This window comes from Acartia tonsa, chromosome 1 (genome assembly GCF_053477335.1).
Source record: "Acartia tonsa isolate MP-2025a chromosome 1, ASM5347733v1, whole genome shotgun sequence".
Classification (NCBI taxonomy): domain Eukaryota; kingdom Metazoa; phylum Arthropoda; class Copepoda; order Calanoida; family Acartiidae; genus Acartia; species Acartia tonsa.
The window spans coordinates 42,310,240-42,332,756 of record NC_137260.1 but is presented as its reverse complement, the minus strand read 5'-3'; the positions used below and the strand labels follow the sequence as shown (position 1 = coordinate 42,332,756).

Below are 22,517 nucleotides of genomic sequence, written 5' to 3'. Positions count from 1 at the left end.
GTCGAGCGTCCTCGACGTGGAGTGTTCGCCTTTTCAGCGTTGTCATCTTTCTTACTTTTATTAAATAATGGCATTACAGCTAGCTTAAAGCTTTTAAACTTTCTATGAGTTCTTTAAAGAAGCTTATGAGATGTTGTACTATTTTAGGATTTAAATAGCAAAGGTACAAGAAGAAACTAACTAATGCGCCTAAAGTTAAAACAATCAAAAATTGTTTACAATAACAAATTTTTCTTTTAAAATTGTTAAATATAGATGAGTATGTATTGTCTACTTCACCTACAGTTGTTTCTACGTCGTGAATGCTTGCGAGTGAGCTTTAAATCTTATTCTGGAGTGTGCGCTGATGCACTATTATCCTTAATTAAGCTCAACTGTAGAAACACTTCTACTTAGATTTATTCTATATTTGCCTATAAAGCTAATGTGGGTTGTTTAGCTATACAAATTAGCTATAAAGTTAAATAGAATGTTAAGGTTTGCAGCGAAGTTAATTTGGGTATGCTAATATACTATCACAAATTAACTGTTATTTGCTTAGGCGTCGACTTTTCCTAGCAAATGTTATTGTTGAGAAAAACAGCAATTTATAATCCTTGTTGAATTCTTACTCCACTCTAAGGATATGTAGCTTACAATCTGCTTATTCCTGTAAGGCTTTATGAATATAACTTACTAAGGTTCACTCCCAAAGGATCGTCTATATTCTAATAGTATTGCAACAGTTTTGCCTGAATATCAAAGATCTCGCACCCAATACTTATAGTTGTATTAGGGTATGCCTACCAATCCTACTAAGTATTATTCGCGAATTATTATGGGGCTTCACTTGTGATTTCAATCCTTATAACTATATTATTGAGACTCAATTTAGATTGTCCTATATATATGAATATAATCAGTTTGTTTTCAAGGTTATTATAGACCGGATGTGCTCCACTTAATTAGTGAGAACACAATATTCTATGTGTCTTACTGAAGTGTGATATCCTACGCAAGGTGATCAATCTATACGCTGGAAGTTGTCAATCAAACTCTTTAAAGTAGACTACAAGGTTGGTGTTATTATTTGGTCAAATATTATTGAAAATCAAATTAGCTGAATTAGTGCACTTTTTTTCTAAATGGTAACAATTTTAGATTATAAAGATTATGAACTATATGTACACACTTTATTTTACTTGGTTATAGTCTTTATGCTAATAATCCTAAGTAAAATTAAATTTTCTCAATGGTATAAAAAGAAAATTTTTTTTCTTTCTTTGTTTTAATCCGGATTTTTATAAAGACAGTAGAGTACTTCCAATATTACTTGCTACTTCTTTTAGAGACGTCCCAAGATTCCCAATATAGGCTGCTGCAACCTTTTGCTGCGTTTGGTTACTAGAACTTTGTCTCTTATAAGTGTGCTTTTTAATTACATATAGGGCTTAGGTTGTTGACTATACTTTTAAATCACTAATATTCACTATCACTAATGATTGATGGTTTATAACTCTTCTCAAGTTGTCTGTTGAATTCTGGCGGCACATGAAATAGAAATTTTAGCATTAGCAAAGCAAGTAAAAATTTAGTTTTCATGTCCTACTTATTGTTGAGTGAACCGTTTATTGTATTTATGTATATGTTTGTAAGGAATATACAAACAAAAAAAATTTTTTTTTTTGTTAAGATTGAATTAAAACTTTCTAAGTCAAAATAAAATAGAATCACTCTAAGTCCAAAGTTGGAAAATTTTGACTAAGTCCAAAAAGTTTCTAATGAAATTATTCTAAGTACAAAATCAATAAATTTTGGCCTAGGAAAAAAATTATGAAAATATCTTAAGTGCCAAATTAATAAATTTCGACTAAGTCAAAAAAAAATTTTTATTGAAATTATCCTAAGTACAAAGTTAGTGAATTTTGACTAAGTCCAAAAAAAATTTCCTTTCAATGAAATTATACTAAGTACAAAATTAGTGAATTTTGACTAAGTCCACTACTTTTCAATGAAATTATGCTAAGTACAAAATTAGTGAATTTTGACTAAGTCCAAAAAAATTTCCTAACAGTCCATTCACAAAGCTACTTTAGAGATTGCCCTTAAGTCAAAAGAAATAGAATCACTCTAAGTCCACTATTGGAGTATTTTGACTAAGTGCAAATCTCGCTAAGTTAAGGATTTTAAAATCATAAAGTATTAGAGTGTTAGAATTATCCTTCACCAAAAGAAATAGAATCTCTCTAAGTCCATAATTGGAATATTTTGGCTAAGACAGAAATACTCTAAAACAAAATTTTCTCTTAAGTGTGGAAAATGAAATTTGTTAATCTAGTTGGAAAAATTGCAATTATTACAAGTCCGAATTTTGGTAAATTTCCAACCAAGTTTCCAATTTCATAAAAATTACTATAAGTCCAGAGATTCAAAATTCTCTCTGTAACAAAAGAAATAGAACGGTGCTAAGTCCAAAAGTGGAGTATTTTGCTCAGAGCATCAGAAAATCTCTGGAATTATTGCTGATTGCATACAGTAATTTGTTTATACTTATATCATTCCAACCGATCGATGTTGAGAATATCTTTGAGACTTTGAGATATTTTGTTTTGACTCAAAATTTTTGGAGGAAATAGTTATTTTGATACATCCGCATATAAATCAGAATTACATTAGGAATATAAGTCCTAGGCATGTATAAGTAAGTGCAAATCTCAGAAAATCGGTTCTAACGGTACCAAAGTATTAGTACAGTTTAACTTGAGTATAAATGCTACAAGTTTGTAATAATCTTTTGGCCCTTTACTACGACTCAAGAGTACTAACTGCTTTCGGCATATTGTTTCAGAAACATGGCTCCAAAGACAATATGTATCCCAACTAACAGCGTTTCCCGTGTTCTATAAGATTTGCTCCTAAGTTTTCATTTAACAAGACAGTTCAAAATGGTCCTTTACAAATAGTATTTTGATAGCTTATAAATGAAAAGTTACTCCATGCTTGATTCTTAATAAGTTCTGGTTTAAGTATCAAAGATTCAAGTATTTCAACACTTAGAGAACCTTCGAATAAGTAAAAATCATACTAAGCCCGAAGATTTATATATATACTCCGCCACCTAGCACAACTCCTAAATTTCAAAATTCTGACTAAGTCCAAAAATCAAAATTTTGCACATAGCTCAATCATAGATTATTCCAACCCGAGTGTTTTACTAAAGAGAGGCGGACATGGAGGTGCCGGTGTGCTGGTATTCTCTAGGGCCTCTAGAGTGTCAACCAGTGCGAGTGTCCTTATAGGGCGGCGACCAATGGCCACAAATATGCTAGCATTCTCTAGGGCCTCTAGAGTGTCAGCTAGTGCAACTGCTCGTACACGAGGCTCTCAATTGCATTTGTGTCGTGCCTTTCAGTCCCTATCTCTTCAAACGCCTCATAGTCCTAACCTTGCTCTCAAATAGTTTCACAGGTTTTGGAAAATCCGATTTTGCCATAACTACAATTATTCGATTTTGGTAAAAATACCTGCCTTAGGCGGTTCGGGTATGGTAAGGAAAAAAAAGAAAAAAAATTTATGAAGTAAAATTTTTCCAAGATACAACCGGTAAGTTGCACCATTGTGTGTGCGAATGGGGCGTTTGTCCATATTTAGGTATGGAGACCGCTCTTCTATGAGTACTACTAAAACCTAATTTTAATGCAATACACATAGACATTCTCATCGTCGGTTCGCTTGTTTAGAATGCTTAACCCTCTATTCCCACAAGTTTAATATGAATTTGGTTGAGCTGGTGGAAGCTCAACAAAAGACCCACGCGAAGTATTATGTTGCTTTAACCTAAGAATAAATGGTTGGTTTTGATATTCGATCAGAATTATATAAGTATATTAAGTATTAAGGAAGGAAAATGTTTTTATAAAGTGTATTTATATTACAAGTGCATAAGTTAAGTATGAAAATATTTACAGGATAAGTGTTAAAATTATAAGTAGAGTAGGACAGAAATGTGCCCTAAGTCCCAAGCAGTGAATTGTGCTAAGTGTCAGAGTTCTAACACAAGGCCTAAGCTCAATTCATGCTAAGTACTAAGGGGCCTAAATTTAAACTACAATGCATGCCAAACAACTAAGTCATTACCTTTTAAAGCCAGAAAGAGAAGTTGATGGTAGGGGAGTTAATAAATAACTGAATAAATTCAAGAGGTACATGCTATAACATTAGCTCTGGACCAGGATTTTAGTGTTTGTCTGTGCAATTAAATGTCTGTGTGTTAATATGTGACGTAAATCAGGCATGGTTGTAGGCATACATATTTGTACTGATTGTTTATATGATTACATTAACAATAAACATAATATCTTTAATAAACATATACTATTAGCAAATCACATACAGATAACCATGAATAGGCTAGCGTTACCCATATATGGTGTCATATAGGTAAAGATAGGCCTATGAATGCATAAATTGATACAAATAATGCCTTGGGCCTAGCTAAAGTAATTGTGTCTTGCCCCTGAGTGCTACTAGATAATTGCAGGGCACGCGTCAATCAAATATTCATAATATGCTCTATAAAGTGTTGACTTTATATCAAGCATAGATAGATAGTTGTGGATGCGAAGCATTTCTGTAAAAGTCTCATATGTACGTTCAAAGAATTTGAAAATTGAGGATCGCATCTCCATATATCCGCGGAAAGCCGTTTATAATACGATACGAGAAATAACTATTCCTGTATCGCTTCGTAACCGATTAATATCCGGTGGATTAGAACCGGTTCTCAGCCATACTGAAAAATTATGTAAGGCCTCGTATTATATCCAGTTTCCTACGAATATAAAAACTGGCTTTAATTTTATAATTGTACATTCTATATCCGCGAAAGCTGTTTATAATACGATGCGAGAAATAACTATTCCCGTATCGCTTTGAAACCGATTAATATCCGGTGGATTAGAACCGGTTTTCAGCCATACTGAAAAATAATACTCGTATTATATCCAGTTTTCTACGAATAAAAAAATGTACAATCATAAAATTGCAACAATTTTTTTTATAATTGTACATTTTATATCCGCGAAAGCTGTTTATAATATGATGCGAGAGATAACTATTTATTGGTTGAAAGTTTTTTTTAAAGGGCAGCTATTCCAAAAGCATGCATGTATCTGCACGGAGAACATTGTATGTTGTATGTATAATGTACATATTTATGAGAATTCTTTTACAACTTTGAATATTTCAGAATAAATATAAATCAGGGGGAAAGGAAAAAGCTTATCCTTATAATAATGTAAAAGGATCTTTGTGTCTGTACCAAACTATCTCGCTAACTGCTGAAATGATGTAGTTATCCTTTACAGTGTAGCTTCTCATAGGTCCTGGGACGGTTTAAAACTATTTTTAGGGAGGATTCCATCCCTGCCCTCATCCAATTACCTTTATATATTCTTTTTAAAATAAAATAGGAATGTGTGGTACGAAATTGACCCACCAACACCTCAAGTACCCCTAGAAGCCTCTAGGGGCGTAGCCGCTAGTTTCACAAAAAGTATCACAAGTATCTTGATAAAAAATCTAAAATATCTATGATAAACAAGGATGACAACATCCATAAGTAGCGAAGCACAAAAAATCGTGGATGGAAATACGTAAAAATAGATTTAAAGTGTATTTATCCCAAAAAAGTTTGAAAATTGGACCAAAAACACCAAATATATGGGGAAATATTTAAAATATATAAAAATAGCCAAAAACCTGATAAAAGGCAGTCTGACCGCCATGGTTGTTTTCTTTAAACGACGGGAAATTTAATTTTGATATTTATAACTGCAAAAAATTTTGAAAATCGGACCATAAACACTGAAGATATGGAGAATAATGTGATAAATACAAAAATAGCCTAAAACCTGCACAAAGGCAGTCTGGCCGTCATGGATGTTTTCTTTAAACGACGGGAAATTTAATTCTCATATCTATGACTGAAAAATTTTTGAAAATTGGACCATAAACAATGAAGATATGGTGGAAATGTAAAAAATACAAAAATAGCCTAAAACCTGCAAAAAGGCAGTGTGGCCGTCATGGTTGTTTTCTGTAAACGACAGGAAATTTAATTTTGATATCAATAACTGAAAAATTTTTGAAAATCGAACCATAAACACTGAAGATATGGAGAAAAATGTGAAACATACAAAAATAGCCTAAAACCTGCTAAAAAGGGGTCCGACCGCCCTTGATGTTTTATAGTTAATTGTGCTCCTTAATAATGGGAATGTTGCCAAAAAATTTCAGCTGTCTATATTTAATAGGAGCCGAGAAAATCACATTTCCCCTATTCTGTCTTACACGGACGGACGGACAGACGGACGGACGGACAGACGGACGGACGGACGGACGGACATTTCGAATTATAGAGTAGCTTCGCTACTAAAAATGGCGCATTCTACAGAATATTACAGTATATTATCCCTCAAAACATTATTTAATGAATTTTATCCTATAGACCAGTCAAAAAGACGTTCTCAATTTCAAGAAAAATTATTTTTTATTTTTCCATTATAAAGTTGAGTTGCATTTTGAAATTGATTCAAATGTATAAATGCAAAAGTTAAGATTGAATATTTTGAAAAGAAACTTTTGTTTTGCACACCAACTTTTATATAAAAATATGCATCTCTTGTATGTTTTAATAAACTTAAGTATTAAGATATGGAAAATTTATTCTCAGATGGATACAGCTGGTTTTTAAATTTCAAATTAAATGAAAATTCAGTTTTACAAGGTCATATCCTCATGAAAAAGTAATGGGATGTTTGTTTGTCTGTCTGTCTGTTGTGAAGGATCTCTCTAATCACTTAAGAAATATGGTAATGTTTTACAGAGAAGCTACTTATAGGTACAAAGAGGGGTTTAACAATTTTGGGTACCTCCAACTAGGGTTGGGCCGGATACTTTTTTGGCCGGATACCGGATACCGGATATCCGGCTGATTTCAAACGCCGGATATCCGGTAACCGGCCGGATATCCGGTCAACGCCGGATATCCGGCAAATATCCGGTTATCCGGCCAAATTACCGGATATCCGGCCGGATAACCGGCCAAATTACCAGATATTAAAGTAGTAAAAATTCTTTTTTTTCAGAAATCTTATATAAATTTACATAAAGTTAAACTTATTCAGAAAAAAATGTTCTTCTAGCTTCAATAATAAGAAAATTATAGCCATTTAAGATTTTAAAAAGCAGAGATTTTTGGTGTAAAGTATAAAAAATTATAGAGCCGGATATCCGGCCGGATAGTTTCAATATCCGGTATCCGGCCGGATATCGAAAATGGCCGGATATCCGGCCGGATATCCGGCCACACCGGATATCCGGCCCAACCCTACCTCCAACCCCCCATGAAAAATGCATACCAATCACCAAATTTGTTTTTAGAAGTAGAATTGAGAGTGAAGGGTCAACTATCTTTAAACTGCAAGTATCATTCAAATAATATAAAAGAAAAAAATTTGTACATACATATAATAATATAGATATTTAAATATGTAAATATAAATGTTATAAATATGCCAAGTAAAGCTTACCCCAAGCTTATTTATCTTATTTCTACTATCAAAGGGTTAAATACTTTAAGTTTAGAAAATAATTGTACATTTAAGGATAAATAAAATTAGTTATCAGGATTTATCAACTAATGAATTTTGTTTTAGCAAAAGTTTCAAATATAATAACAATGATAATCAATTATAATATTCAATCTTATAATTACTCAATAAATATATAAAAACAAATAAAAAAGTGTTAAATCAAGTGGATTTATCATTACTTGGATCTTACACCAGATTTTTAAGGTTTCTAATAAAGTGACACTTGTAGCTGGCTAAAATAACGATCCTCCCAATCCTCACATTTTACCCCATCCCCTATCTTCCTACTGGATTAAAGAACTGACCATTAGGTGATGTCCATGTAAGCGACAATTTTCCCTTGTCATAATATCCACGTATTTTATGAATTAATTAAAATAAAGATTAGTAGTAAAAAAATAATAATTCATTTAACAACCTTTATGTAAATTATCTTTAGTTGTAAGTTTATACTATGAAGATAGGTGTACTAGTATACAGGAAAAAGTTTATGCAGAATATTATGATTTATACCAAACCAAGATGGCTATCAAGAATTGTTCTATTATTTGTACAGCATAAAAAGTATACAATGACTAGAATGAAAAAGTAGGTATGTTCATTGTTCATAAGATATTTGTATTTTGTATAGCATATAAAGTATAAAGTCTGAATTAGTTTACTTATGGAAGTATACTAATATTATGATTTATACCAAACCAAGAAAGCTATCCAGACTTATTTTATCATTTATACAGTTCAGTTCAGTTCAGGCGCGTCTCTCTTTTGGACTGTGGAGTCCAGAGAATACGGCCACCCTGCTCCTCCATGAATTCCTTTTTTTGGCAAGTGCTTCAGCTTCTCCCCATGTTAATTCCAAATTAAAGAGGTCCTTTTCAGTGCTCCGACGCCAGGTCATTTTTGGTTGTCCCCGTTTACGTTTACCAGTGGTGGGGTTCCATTGTAAGCACTTTTTTGGAAACCTATTTTGTTCCATTCTAAGCACATATCCTAGCCACCTTAGTCTTTTAAATTTCACTTCTGCTTCAATACTATTGCACTTGGTCTTAGCATACAGCTCAATGTTTGATATTTTGTTTGGCCAGAATATTTTGCAAATTCTTCTTAGGCAGCTATTGTGAAATGCATTAAGTTGATTTGATTCAGTTTTCACAGTTCTCCAGCATTCAGCTCCATAAAGAAGAACTGATTTCACATTACTGTTGTAAAGTCTGATTTTTGTTTTCAGAGCAAGTTTCTTTGAATTCCAAACGTTGTGTAGACTGTTGAAAGCAACCCTAGCCTTATCAATCCTGGTTTTAACATCAGCTTTTGAGCCATTTTCACTGCTGATAACACTCCCCAAATAGGTGAATTTGTTGCTTTGTTTCAATTGTTCACCATTTATTGTTATAGTTTGATCAGGGTTTGTAGGTATATTCATAATTTCAGTCTTCTTGACATTAACAAAGAGCCCGACTTGTCCTGCGTATTTGACTAGTCTATCTGTCTTAGCTTGTTTAATTGTTTCTGAAATCAGTGCCAGGTCATCAGCAAAGTCCAGATCTTCTAGGTGTCCTAGTATGCCCAGCTGGAGACCACGTTTTTTGTCCTCTGTGGTTTTCTTCATCACCCAGTCAATGACCAATATAAATAGAATAGGTGATAAAATGCATCCCTGTCTAACTCCAGTGCTTATTTTAAAGAAATCAGATGTCTTATTGTTTCCAACTGAAACACAGGCTTGGAAGTTGTCATAAAATTTAGTTATCATAATTATCATCTTTTCAGGTATACCATAACTTCTTAGTATTTTCCAGAGTGTTTGTCTGTGTATGGAGTCAAAGGCCTTAGAGAAATCAACAAAATTTACATGGAGTGGCTTGTTAAATTCAACACATTGTTCAATAACTGTCCTAAGGGTGAAAATTTGGTCAACACAGCCTCTTCCAGCACGGAATCCAGCATTTATACAGCAAAGTGTATAATGTCTGAACTAATATAGTTAAGTAAGTATGTGTAGATTACAAGATAAAAGTTTAGTCAGTATATTATGATTTATACAAAAATAAGATAGACAACAAGACTTAGTTTATCATTTGTACAGCATAAAAAAGAAAAAAGTATGATATAGAATGCATATAAAGGTATGTAGACAAGATAAACGTTGACAAGACATCCAGAATATCATAATTAATAATTAAACTTGGTCGGTAAGAATATCATATTTATTTTGTACAGCATGTAAAGAATAAAATGATTACTAGTTAGATAAATAAGTATATATAACGTATGGACACCCAGATTTACATTCATACTTGTACAGCATCTAAATTAAGTATAAAGTGTAAAAAAATTATAGATAGGTAGTTATGTACAAATGAAAAAAGTTTAAGCAAAGATTTATGATATGTATCAAACTATGATGGCCAGTAAAAATAACTTGCATCTAAGGTATCTAATGTATAAAGTTCCTACTGCTGCTATGCCAGGTTCGCAACATAAATAATTAGATTAGGTGGAATGCCTTGGCCCAAAAAATCACAAATCATTACCATGTACAGTTAGGACTTCTCAGACAAAGGTCGTGCATTCAGAGGGTTGGTTGTCTGTGGGACGTTTGGCCGCGTAATCATGCACTTCAGAACCAAGATTTGGTTCAGAGATACACCAAAATAACACATAATGGTGTATATTGTCTCCTAGAGGTTATCCAGGTTAGGTATGTATGTAAACAATTAAAAACTGAATTTTATAATTTATATTAAATCAATATGGTTACCTAGACATGATTATAATTTGTACAGCATACAAAGAATAAAATGTTTTTTTAGAGTTCCCTTGTTAATAAAAGCTTTGCGTATTGTGTTTATTGCTATGTTTAAAAAAATAGAATGTTGTACAAATCTTTGAAATGAATGTTGAGGACTATAAAAACAGATGTTTGATACACAAAGTTTGTTTAAAGTTACAAACAAATGATAAACTTTTTATATACTCCTGTCTGGGTTTTACTTAATATAATACATCTTTTTTTATATTATGTTTTATAGTCTACTGTTTCTTATTTAGATGTTTTAAGTTTTTCCCATAATTACATGTTTTGTTTCAATTATTAGTAATTAAATAAAATATTTACTTTAACATTGGATATAGAATATACGTGGATATTGTGACAATGCAAAATTGGTCGTCAATCTTTGGAAGTAAATACATTTAGCAAAATACAATATCTTTTTTTTAGGTTTGTTTAGGTTTAGTTAGTTTTGTCTTAGGAAATAACGTTTAGTCCAACACCCCTCAGGGTTATAAGGTTCCAATGCAGTAAGTGGGCGGAATCAATCCTGTAAAGAAGAAAGTGAAATGAAACCATTCCAAATCTATGTAAATTATGGCCTTGAATTTCAAGCAAAAATTGACAAGATAGAACAAATTGACCAATATAAAATCTTTTCAAATAGACACATGCATTTTAAGTTAAGTAACTAGTAGTACTTGAAATAAAGGTAATCTATAATCTTTAAGATTAAACACTTAGTACATGGATGTGTGTTTATTTGTATGTCAGTTTTGTAATATTTAAAAAATCAACATGTTTTAAATGGACCTACGTCCTACAGGAATCATCACATAGACGTCCAAGGGGGGGGGGGTAATGGGGCGATTACCCCCCCCAGGGGTAAATTTTTTTTTGGGGGGGTAAACTAAAATTACCCCTGCCAACAGATTTCAGGGGGGGTAATTACCCCCCCCCAAACAAATTTTACCCCCGGGGTAAAAATTTTGGGGGGGGTAAAAAAAATTTCGGCGCGCTTCGCGCGTCATTTTACCCCCCCCAAAAACGCATTACCCCCCCCTTAAAATTTCCCCCCCCCCAAAAAAAAAGCTTGGACGTCTATGAATCATCATGTCAAGTTTAAATTTAATATGACATTATAACATGATTAAATTAACACTAAAAGCATTCCGTTCCATACAGACGAACGTACAGACCTGATTATAGAAAATTTGATAGATACTAAAACATGGTATAAAAATCGTAGTACCTTTTAATAAAGTTGCCAACTTTTGAAAAACCAAGGAGAAAGAGGGGCTGTTTATTACACTAGTCCCCAAAGTTTTATTATAACACTTTCTTATTTGTTGGCTCAACTTTGGGGACTATCATTGAATTGTGGTTGGTTGTGTCATTAACTTGAGTGTTCAAACGTTTAACACACTAATTGTAATCTGCGAAAAGGTACTTTTGTGTATTATCACTGGGAATGTACATCAATTTATTGTCAATTGTCTTATCCCTTTAGATCCCTGGTAAAACCGCAGTTGTAACATCCCGCTTTTATGATCTACTGCTGCATATCAACATTCTTTTTTAATTTCGACACTTGTGTGTGTGTGTGTATGTTTAAGTGGCCTGCAGGACAATTTGCACACTTTTTTTCTGCATAATTTGAAGGACAGGCCATCTGGCATGGATAGTATGACTGACGGGTACTGCTACCTTTCAAACTTGGAACCATCCTTCTGACATATAATCTTAAATTGGCATTTAGTTATTAGAGTAATTTATATATCTCTATGTCTTATAACCACCAAATAACGCTGTTCTAATAATAGTATTATAAAAATCTTCTGTTGATATAATAGCAACACAAAAGTTTAACAAGGGGTGGTGCATGCCATAGACATTTAATTAACCAGAACTAAATGGACACTTAACATTGCAGAGCTCAAGTTTTGTCCATCTGGTTTGCAATGGACATATTATTAATTGGATCATACACCAGATTTTTTTATGTTCTCTTTTAAAGAGAAACCCGCAGCTGGCTAAACTAATGATTCTCCTTTCCACCCTCTTTACTCCATACCCTCCTCTCCTACTGGATAAAGGAACTGTCCATTAAAAGAGTTCCATGTTAGCAAGCTAAATTGACAACAATTTTTTTCCTGTCTTAATATCCAAGTATATTCTACATCCATTTGGTTGACCGTTTAGAAGGTCATTGATGACACAAGTTTTTAATTATACTGTGATAAAAAATGCATGCTTTGTTGTTTAAATAATTAAATTTACATTTTTAAAAAACTAAATTTAATACAACACAAAGAATACAGTATATGCAACATATAGTTATTTTTCTTTTTTCTTTGAAGAAAAGGGGGGGTGAAACCAATAATATTTATTTTTAAATTGGTTGTATGGGTTTTACCACGTTACAACATTGAAAAAGGTGGTACTTTCACTCATACCTATAAATAGACCATTGAAACCTAAACTAACCCAAAATATGTTCTTTAAACGTTTATTTGTGGTCCTGATGCAATATGAGGGAAATCAGCAAAATAATTACAAATTGATTATAAAAAGTTACCTGAATCCAATTGTATAGCCTTTATAAATAAAACATAGATTAATATTTTAAAAAATATATTTCTTACTGTAGATGACCTATCCAATATAATCCCATAAGATTCAACCCAACAATGATTTTTGGACTATACAATTTCCCAAAGCAGACGCTCGTTGTGAGGGACTTTTGGTACTTTTATTTAATCTTGATTGGTTGGTTAAAACCAGCAGTGTAGTTAGTGATATACCTTAATTTATCGTACATTATCTTATCCCTTAATATTTCTAATTGCTTAAAGATAATGTAAATGCACTAAAAGGGTTGGTTGTCTGCGGGCTGTCTCGATAATTAAATAATACCTAATTCTCTGGAGTTCCACATGGCCCTGGGGGGCGCAGTCCACACCACCTCAAGTTCTGTTGAACTAAATCCTGTCACCCTCACCACACGAGCTTTTCCTTCAGGTGCTAAACAAAAAATATGTTTTGGAGGATTTTTCCTTAATTAGATATTACACAGAAAAATTCATAATGTAGAAAAAAAACGCATCTGCTCGTCGACGGGGAGTTTATAGGATCGAGTCTCGACTCGACTTTGCGACAAAACTTAAAACGTTGTCAGATGCGCGACATTTAAGAGTAGGATGTATGCGTTGGCCTCAAAACAGGCGAAACTCATCACCATGTTTAGTTAGGACTTCCAGATAAGGCTCGTGCAATCAAAGAATTGTTTGACTGTAGGGTGTTTCCTTACTTAATACCCATGGCGATTGAGCGTGACACTGCAATTCACAAGCAGAGTATGTTGAAGGTGTGGCACGGAGAGGACTATTTCCGAAGTAAGGTGTGGCACGGAGAGGACTATTTCCGAATTGTCACATAGCCTCCAAGAGGTCATTGTACATTATTAAATAAAGTTATTTAGTACTGTTTGTCAAAGATATTTATTTTTTCTCTTACAATATGAATACTAAATAATTTACCTAGTTCTTCTGTTTTAAATTTGATTCTTTGGCTTGTTCTTCCAGGACCAACTTCATTGTGGGCCCTAAAAAAGAAAATCTTTTCTTATTTGTTGGTATTTGTTGGGACTTTCATTGAATTTTGATTGGTTGATTCATTAAGCTGAGTGCCCAAACGTTTCAACCACTAATTGTAATCTACAGAATGGATATTTTTGTATCATCATGGAGGATGTACATAAAATAATCGACCATTGTCTTATCCCTTTAAAATCCTGATTTCTTAAAGTTAGTAAAATATTCCTTTAAACTATATTCATTTTGATATACATATAGTGGCATGCACAGGATTTTGCCGTGAAAGGGTGAAAAAAGGAAAGGCACTCCAACAAATTTCTATATTAAGATTAGGTGTTTTTTAAACAATAATCAAACAAAAGAAACATGTCTCCTTAGCCGCTATCGAAACGCTTAAAGTCAGACTTAAAGGACTTTATAAACCTACTATATTTAGACCATTATTTAATAAGCTTCTAATAAACGGCTAACACCTACAGAAATTTGATGAATGAAAATTATGATTACCTTACAGTTAGTGAATACTCTTGGCCTGGTATTAATGACCTAAAATAATAATAATAAAAATCATTAATAATGTAGATTTGCTGGTAATGATTATCGTTTTCTTATCTAGGGAAGCTTTTCTTAAAATTAAGATTGTCTGTTCTAGTAATTTCAAACCTTCCTGTATGGAGTTTATTTTTGAAGGATTTACATTTTAAATTTTACATGACAAATATCCCTTTAATTTAAAGGCAATTAGAAAATATGCTATAAATGGATATATTATTACTTGGATCTTAGTAATCTTACTAGATTTTTTATGTTCTTTAATAAAGTAATACTCGCAGCAGCCTAAAGTCAAGGTTTTCCCCATCCACCCTCTTTACCTCGTTCCCTCCCCTCCTACTGTACTTAACCAATAAACGAGTTCCATGTTTAAATTGTTGACAAATTTCCCTCTGTCATAGTATCCACGTATATAAAATAACCAAGTTTCCAAATATTTAGTAGTCATAAAAGCTCAAAGATTTTATGGATTAAAAGACTTTTATTGACTTGCAGACATATCATCATTGTAGAATAACTGCGCTACAAAAATGCACTTAGCCATACCTTAGAATAAGACTTCTTGATTGGCCTCCGACTGTAATTTCATTCTCTTTCAATCTGTCAAAACCTTCTAAAAACAATCCAGTCAAAATTGGCAACATCCTTTTTACTAGTGGTCTATAATTAACCCCACTCCCTTATTCTGGAATCATTATATTTTTTGGTTTTAAATATTAGTTTCTTTACATGAGGGCGTGCATAAGCGTGAGAAAGGGGGATGTATGTGGGTGTCAACCACCTTAAAATTCAATTTTGGAAGGACTGTTTCCCCTTTTTTGACCTCACAATAAACGCATCGCTAGCAAAAACCTGTGCACGCCACTGCATAGAAGTTATTAAAAACACTGGTCATTTGTGCCCCATTGGACCATAATGGTAATAAAGGCGTATCATCTAGTCGAAATATGCAGGGATTTAAAGGGATAAGACTATGGAGGTTAAGTTGATGTTAATCCCTAATGACTATACAGAAAATTATCCCTTCTGTAGATTACAATTAGTGTTTAGAAATTATTTATGCACTCAACTTAGTGAACTAATCAATTAAAGTTTTTAAAAAGTCCCTAAAGTTGTTAAGCCAACGAATAAGGAATTTTTATCAAACAACTTGGGGACTAGTGTAATAAACAGCCCAATGTCCCCTCCACCTCCCTGCATTGAAAGGGTATCGCATACCAAAAATTCTAGACTTAACAAGGGGGTTAATATAACTCCCCAAAGCATATGTTGTAGGGATGGTAATTGGAGGTCCAACGACGAATTATGGGGATATTATGAAAATGTTGTAAAACAATGAAAACAAACTAATCTTCTCCTCTATGAATAAAATATGAAGTTGTCAGGGAATAAGGGATAGGAAGATATTGTTGTTTGCAGGGATTTATTGACAATATCTGCTACATATTGACAATATCTGCTACAAAAATATATATTGAAAATTAATTATTGTATGATTTTAAACAGATTTTTTAACTTTTCTTTTATTAACAATCTTTGGTTAAGCTGTTTATAATGGGCTTAAGTTTCTTTTGTGTTTTTATTATAAAAAGTAAGATTTACAGGGTTAATTAATCTTTCCTACCATTTAGGATTTGTTTCCATATTTATAATGAAATATTTTTATCCATTGGCTTATCCCTATGTTTCTTTATCATATTCTCAAATGCAATCTTTAAAATTAAATCCCTATTAAAACAAGGATGACAACATCCATAAAAGCGAAGCACTGAAACGGTAGGACAAACGGACATTATATAGTGTCAGAACTGAATAATCAGAATATAAATGTATATGAGTCGAAGCAAAATTGCAAGTAAATTTGTTTAAAAACAGGATAATGTTTATAGACATACTTACATTTTTAGGACCTGATTATAGAGTTGCGTCACTTAAAACATCATACTGTGTTTCCTAGGAATCAATATACCAAAAATCAGATCAATCGGATGATTAGATCACATAAAAATTTGTTGTTAAAAAAGTAAAAAAATCAACATGTTTAAAATGGACGTACGGACATTTTGGTAATTATTATAGAGTTGCTACGCTTTCTAAATCGTTCCTGACTACTATAGGAATCACCATGCAAAATTTGAAATCGATAGGGCAATTCTAACATGTCTAAATTAACGAAAAAAGCTATCCGTTACGGACGGACGGACCGACGGACGTACGGACGGACAGGCCCTAATTATAGAAAAGCTTCGCTTTTAAAAATATCATTTATTTCTTTGGAATGTAACTAGCGGCTATAGGTCTCCAGGGGCACTTGAGAGTAGGGGGATGAAAGGGAGGTGGTAGTCTACCAATACATTTTAAATTTTAGTTTCAAATTTTACTCTCCCCCAAAATAGTTATGAACCTTTCATGGACCTATGAGAAGCTAAACTGTGCAGGAGAACCATATCGGTTCAGCGATTAGCGAGATCCTTCAGTAAGAAAAGACAAACAGGTATCCTGTTACTTTTATACAAGGGTAAGTGACAAATCCTGAAGATGATTAGTAGAAAAAAGCCATACAAATATGCCCTTCGTGCAATTTTCAGTTGGGCACTCTTACCCAAATATTGAATATGAGGAATGCCCATTTAATCATCATAGAAAATCTTTTTTTTAGATTTGCCTTGGGATTAAAAGCAAACACTGATATCGTTAAAAAAATATTATAGTAGTCAATTATATAATACTAGTGGTTACGCCCTTTAAGGCCTTTAGGAGCACTTAATGGAGGGTGAAGGGAGTCGAACCCCCCAATTTATTGTTTCCCCTTTTTTGGTAGGGGTGGTGATTTCTGATGGAAGAGTGGTGGAGTCCTTTCTAAAAAAGTTATAAATCTTCTCTGGAACTTTAAAAAGCTTCATTGTCCGTGACCGTTAAGAATCATGTCGGTTCAGTGGTTAGCGAGATTCATTAGTTAACTGAGGCATTCCCAATACTGTTTCTTTTATATAAGGATCAAAAATATATAAAGTAATCAATCTATAGTATTTCTAGTCTGTGAGTTTGGCCAGTAGAAATTGCATTTGATGTGCAAGTTGTAAATTCTTCTGCTTTGTTTCAACAATAGAGATAATCTTGAGACATACTCTCTATATCAGCCAATAGGAGGACAGTGGAGGTAAATTATAAACATGTCATTGGTTGTATTAATGTACAGATTTTGGTAGAAAATGGCTTAATATTTATATTTTTGTTCACATAATCAGTCATCGAAAATTTCATCGCTTGTATAAATAGAATGCAAAAACTAGGTGTTTGACTGCTATGCAATTCCTTTATAAATTTGACGAATTTTGGGGTAAGATGGACCACTTAATATATTATGTCTGTTGTTTCATGCCTCCTGCATTATGCACAAATAAAGGAATATGTTTATTATAGAAATGATAATTATTAACACAAAACTATTGTCGTTGATGTGTAGAGTTGTAAATTTTCTCCTTAGTTTCATGCTTTTTATTCACAGATAAAGAAATGATTATGTTTGTCATAGAAATGATCTTTATTGAAACAAATCAGAAAGTTGCAAATTTTCTAAAAGATTTTAATTGCAAAATTGCTCTGTAAGCCTTATTTTTCTCCTTCTACATAAATATCTATGAAAAGATAAAATTTGACCTAATCTATTATATTTTTATATTATCAATAGTCAGTGTCGAATTCCTTTGAGAATAGTAACTAACTTATACATTAAAAAGTCAGAAATACCATATCTTTTGCTTCATATATAAGACTAGAAATGCCTGGATGTGCCATCCAGGTTTAGATAAATTAGTGAAAATAATTGTTTCCTTCTGTTATGATACATTATTGATATTGATTCTTATAAAAATCATCATCCTGAAACATTGAAGTCGTACGCAGACATACGCAATGTTAGAAGGGTGACGCAAATTTCAGATCTCAGTATTCATGATTTGAGAAAAATTCATCTTTATATCATAGCAAATTAGATAATCCTGAAAGCATCGCTTAAATATCATGGAGAAAATAAGTAAATCAAATTGCAAAAAATAGTATCTGAAATTTGAGCTAACCTTTTAACATTGTGTATGACTGCGTGCAACTTCGGGAAATGGCATTTTATAACTGTCCATCATTTTAAAGGATTTTAAGGGGGTTAGGTGGGTTTTGAATATACAACAATGAATACCTTTGTAGATATACATTATACATTCTCCTATTATTGTTTCTAACAAAAAATAAAATTTTGTCTAAATATAGGAAATCCGCACAACACAATGAATTGTCTTTTATTTACAAAAAAGTGATTTTTAAATCTACAAAACTAAACTCTTCATAACTTTCCCAGTAATGTATTAATATCTTCAGAATGTTTAAGTATTTGATAGATTGACTTAAATGAATCTTATTACCTATGGAGTCAAAATCAATTTTTATTTATTTACAAAGATGTCTACTAAAAGTAATTTTATTCTTTATACTATAAAAAAAATTAAAATATTATATTATTCTAGGAATTATCTTTATTGCTTTTCCACGTAACAAAAGGAAAATTTGTCTACAAACAAATCTTGTTGCAATTTAAAATATGTTTAAATTTCCATAACAAACATAACATACGTTATGGCTGATTGGGCAAGGCGTTATATTAATTTTTGCTCTTCATATCTAATTCATATCTTAAAACTCAGGATCGACTCTGCTTAAGAAAAAATGTGATTCAAATGAGGTTTTTCAGATATTTTATTCAATATATATTAATTTTCCATTAAAATGCTAATATCATAGGAAACCCAGCAGCCAAGAAAATGCAACATGCAAAATTTAAAATTTTTATAATTAAATTAAGAATAACAACTTTTCAAGTAATGGTGAATTTTTCTCAAATCATGAAAACTGAAATCTGAATTTGCGTCACCCTTCAACATTACATATGACTGCGTATGACTTAGAGAAACGACATCTATAAAATCCATCATAAAATATAAATATTAACATATTCATAGAAAAACATATTTACTTTACATGCATTAAAAAGCATTTTGCTTCCAACCTTCTATATTAGTATTTTTAAGTATTACCTAAAAATTTGGGTGAAAATTCCTTTCCTAAATAGCGCATGGGTTAACACGCTAGTTTGTCATCCTTAAAATCCAGGTTCTAGCCTTCCTAGGTTACACATTTTTTATCCAAAATTCCGTTGACAACAAATTAATCTTTCCTTATAGTTATTTAGCATCGTATCATTAACTATTATTATATAACACTGGCTTTAATCTGAACTGATTGTACATTTTTATGTTCATAGATAACTGGATATAATACGATGCATATATATATATTTTTCAGTGTGGCTAAGAACCGGTTCTAATTCGGATTCGAAGCGATACTGGAATATTAAAGTGAGAATGTATTTAGGGTCAGTGAATATCAAATACAAATTTTATTATGTATTATTGAAAAAAAATGCCATTTCTAAAATTCTGGTTCTAATCTGACTGGGAATCCACAAAAAATATTCTCAAAAATTATGTGGACACTAACTTGATCATGAATTATGTGGACACTACCTTGATCTTAATGAGTTGAACCTCGAAACCGTAACGGTTGTCAGATATTTTTTGTATTTTTTTTATTTGAAATATTCATGAAGTCATATCTATACAATCTTTAAAATTTCTCTGGGCGGTTATATACTATTATTAATAAGAATAAATTTTACTCTAAAGTGGCAACCCTGAATAAAAGTACAGAATAAAGTATAAACCATAGCTTGGAACAAAATATTCGGCCATTTCAAAATATAGCCCATATACGATACTTACATTGTATTGTTTAAAATTGCCGATATAAAATAGTAATGGTGTGGTTTTGTGGGTAAAGTCTGACATAATTTTTTCTTTATTTTCAATAACGTCATATAGAGTTCCGGTTCTAATTCCCGCGAGAAAAAAAAACTTAAATCTATTAACTATATCCCATTATATAAAGTAGTAAGCTTTTTCGTATCTGCAGGAAAGGATCTTCTAACAGCTAAACCGAAATATTTTCTTTACAGTAAAGCATTCAATAGGCCATGGGAAATTTTAAAAATTTTTATTGCTTTTTATCTGAGCTATAGAGGATATCATATAGGTACAGTCAATTTAAACTAATACTAAAAAAATCTAAACATTGTCTATATTGCCTCTTTCAATTTTTACTCTTTCTCTCTCTTTGAGTACATCTTAACAATTTTGAACTTAATATGTTGTCTATTGTGGTATTCTGGTCAAAGCGCTGATTATTAGATATGAAGATCATGCAATCAATTCCTGGTGATGTTAGATCATAATATTTTGTTCTTCAGTCTCTCTCTCTCTCTCTCTCTCTCTCTCTCTCTCTCTCTCTCTCTCTCTTTCTCTCTCTTTCTCTCTCTCTCTCTCTCTTGCTTTCTCTCCGTATCTTATTAATTTTGAAGAAAATATATTGTCTTTTTTGGTATGGTGGTCAAAGTGTGGGCTTCCAGTTATGATGTTCATGCGTTCAAATCCCGGTGATAATAGATGTGATTGATATTTATTATTTTAGTTTATTATGTATTACTCTCTAGCAGTTACGCCCCCTAGATGCTCTAGGGGTACATAAAATGTTTTCTTTTCAATCTATGTTAAGATTAGCTGTTTCAGCTAGGCAGCGCTAGTTATATTTATTGGATTTTTGCGATTTCTCTTGGGAGGGTGGTGGCACCCTTCTCAAAAATAGCTACCGTGTAAAGGATACTCATATAAGTTCAGTGGTTTGTGAGATCCTTCGCTACAGACAAAAAAAACCTTACTACTTTATATAATAGGATTTCTTTTCTCTTTATCTCTCGCTTTCTTTTTGTATCTTATTAATTTTGAAGAAAATTTATTAACGTTTTTGGTATGGTGGTCAAAGTAATAGCTATCGATTATGATGATTGCGGGTTCAAATCCCAGTGATGATTGACATGATTAATTTTTTCAGTTTATTATTTCCTTGTCTATCGTGTCTTATGGATGCGAGTTTGAGTCTCGCCAAAAACAAATTTATAATTTAAGTGACTGTTGGTACAATGTAAATCTTTAATAATATAGTGTTTGGGTAATTTCGAACTTGTAACCTTCTGACTTGAACTGATGCAAAACTGGACTCTCATCTCTACCCCTGAGCTAAGATGATATACATTAACAATGTGAAATTTTATTGTACGCTATAAGATTTCAGTTTTTATCTACCTTGTCTTTTTTCACACTTGATATTTGATCTCCTTCATAGCTCATTTATAGAATGTTGGTTTTCTTATCCGTATGTTGCGGGTTCGAGGCTCTCCGAGAGGGGCAGGGATTTTGTTGTTGATCAAAATTGGGTGTTTCTGTGTAGTAAAAGTTGTCGCAAATATAGGTATTAAATAATATTTTTTTGCTAAACAGTACTAAAAATTTAGCCATTCTTTTAACCCAGGCCTGCATTCTATGGTGTAGGAAGGCATCCAGGCAAAGACGTCCAAGGAAGGGGGGGGGGGGGTAAAGTGGGGATTACCCCCCCCCCAAACGAAATTGGGGGTTACGTAGTCACCCCCAAATTTTTTTTCATTATACCCCCCCCTCCCATTTAAAATTTACCCCCAACCATTTAGGAAAATAAAAAATCTCTAACAAAAATTTTTTTGCGGGCTTCGCGCGCATTTTTAATACTAAATATTTAATAAAATTTTATCCCCCCCACAAAAAAAAACCAAAGTTCCTCCCCCCATTAAAAAAGTTTTACCCCCCCCCCCAAAAAAAAAAAAGCTTGGACGCCCCTGCATTCAGGCATTGAAAAGTTGGATAGGTCATACAATCAAACATATTAGCAGCGTAGCTACTCAATACACAGGGAATTTTCCATAAGTACGTTGGTCCGGCACTAAAACATTTTTCTCAAAAGAAGAATATAAAATGAAGATACGGA

General features: G+C 32.5%; 1 protein-coding gene across 2 annotated transcripts in view; it reads right to left on the bottom strand.

Annotated features, from left to right (window-relative positions):
• LOC145319827 (cell adhesion molecule Dscam2-like) overlaps window positions 1–22,517 on the bottom strand; it is a 181,333-nt gene that overhangs the window by 65,494 nt on the left and 93,322 nt on the right. For both annotated transcript variants that reach the window (XM_080162204.1, XM_080162195.1), the window contains exons 36-40: window positions 15,102–15,168; window positions 14,511–14,549; window positions 13,947–14,011; window positions 13,324–13,431; window positions 12,986–13,004 (exon numbers count right to left, since the gene is read on the bottom strand). In XM_080162204.1, coding sequence (XP_080018330.1) covers window positions 12,986–13,004; window positions 13,324–13,431; window positions 13,947–14,011; window positions 14,511–14,549; window positions 15,102–15,168 — 298 coding nt within the window. The remainder of the gene's footprint in view (window positions 1–12,985; window positions 13,005–13,323; window positions 13,432–13,946; window positions 14,012–14,510; window positions 14,550–15,101; window positions 15,169–22,517) is intronic.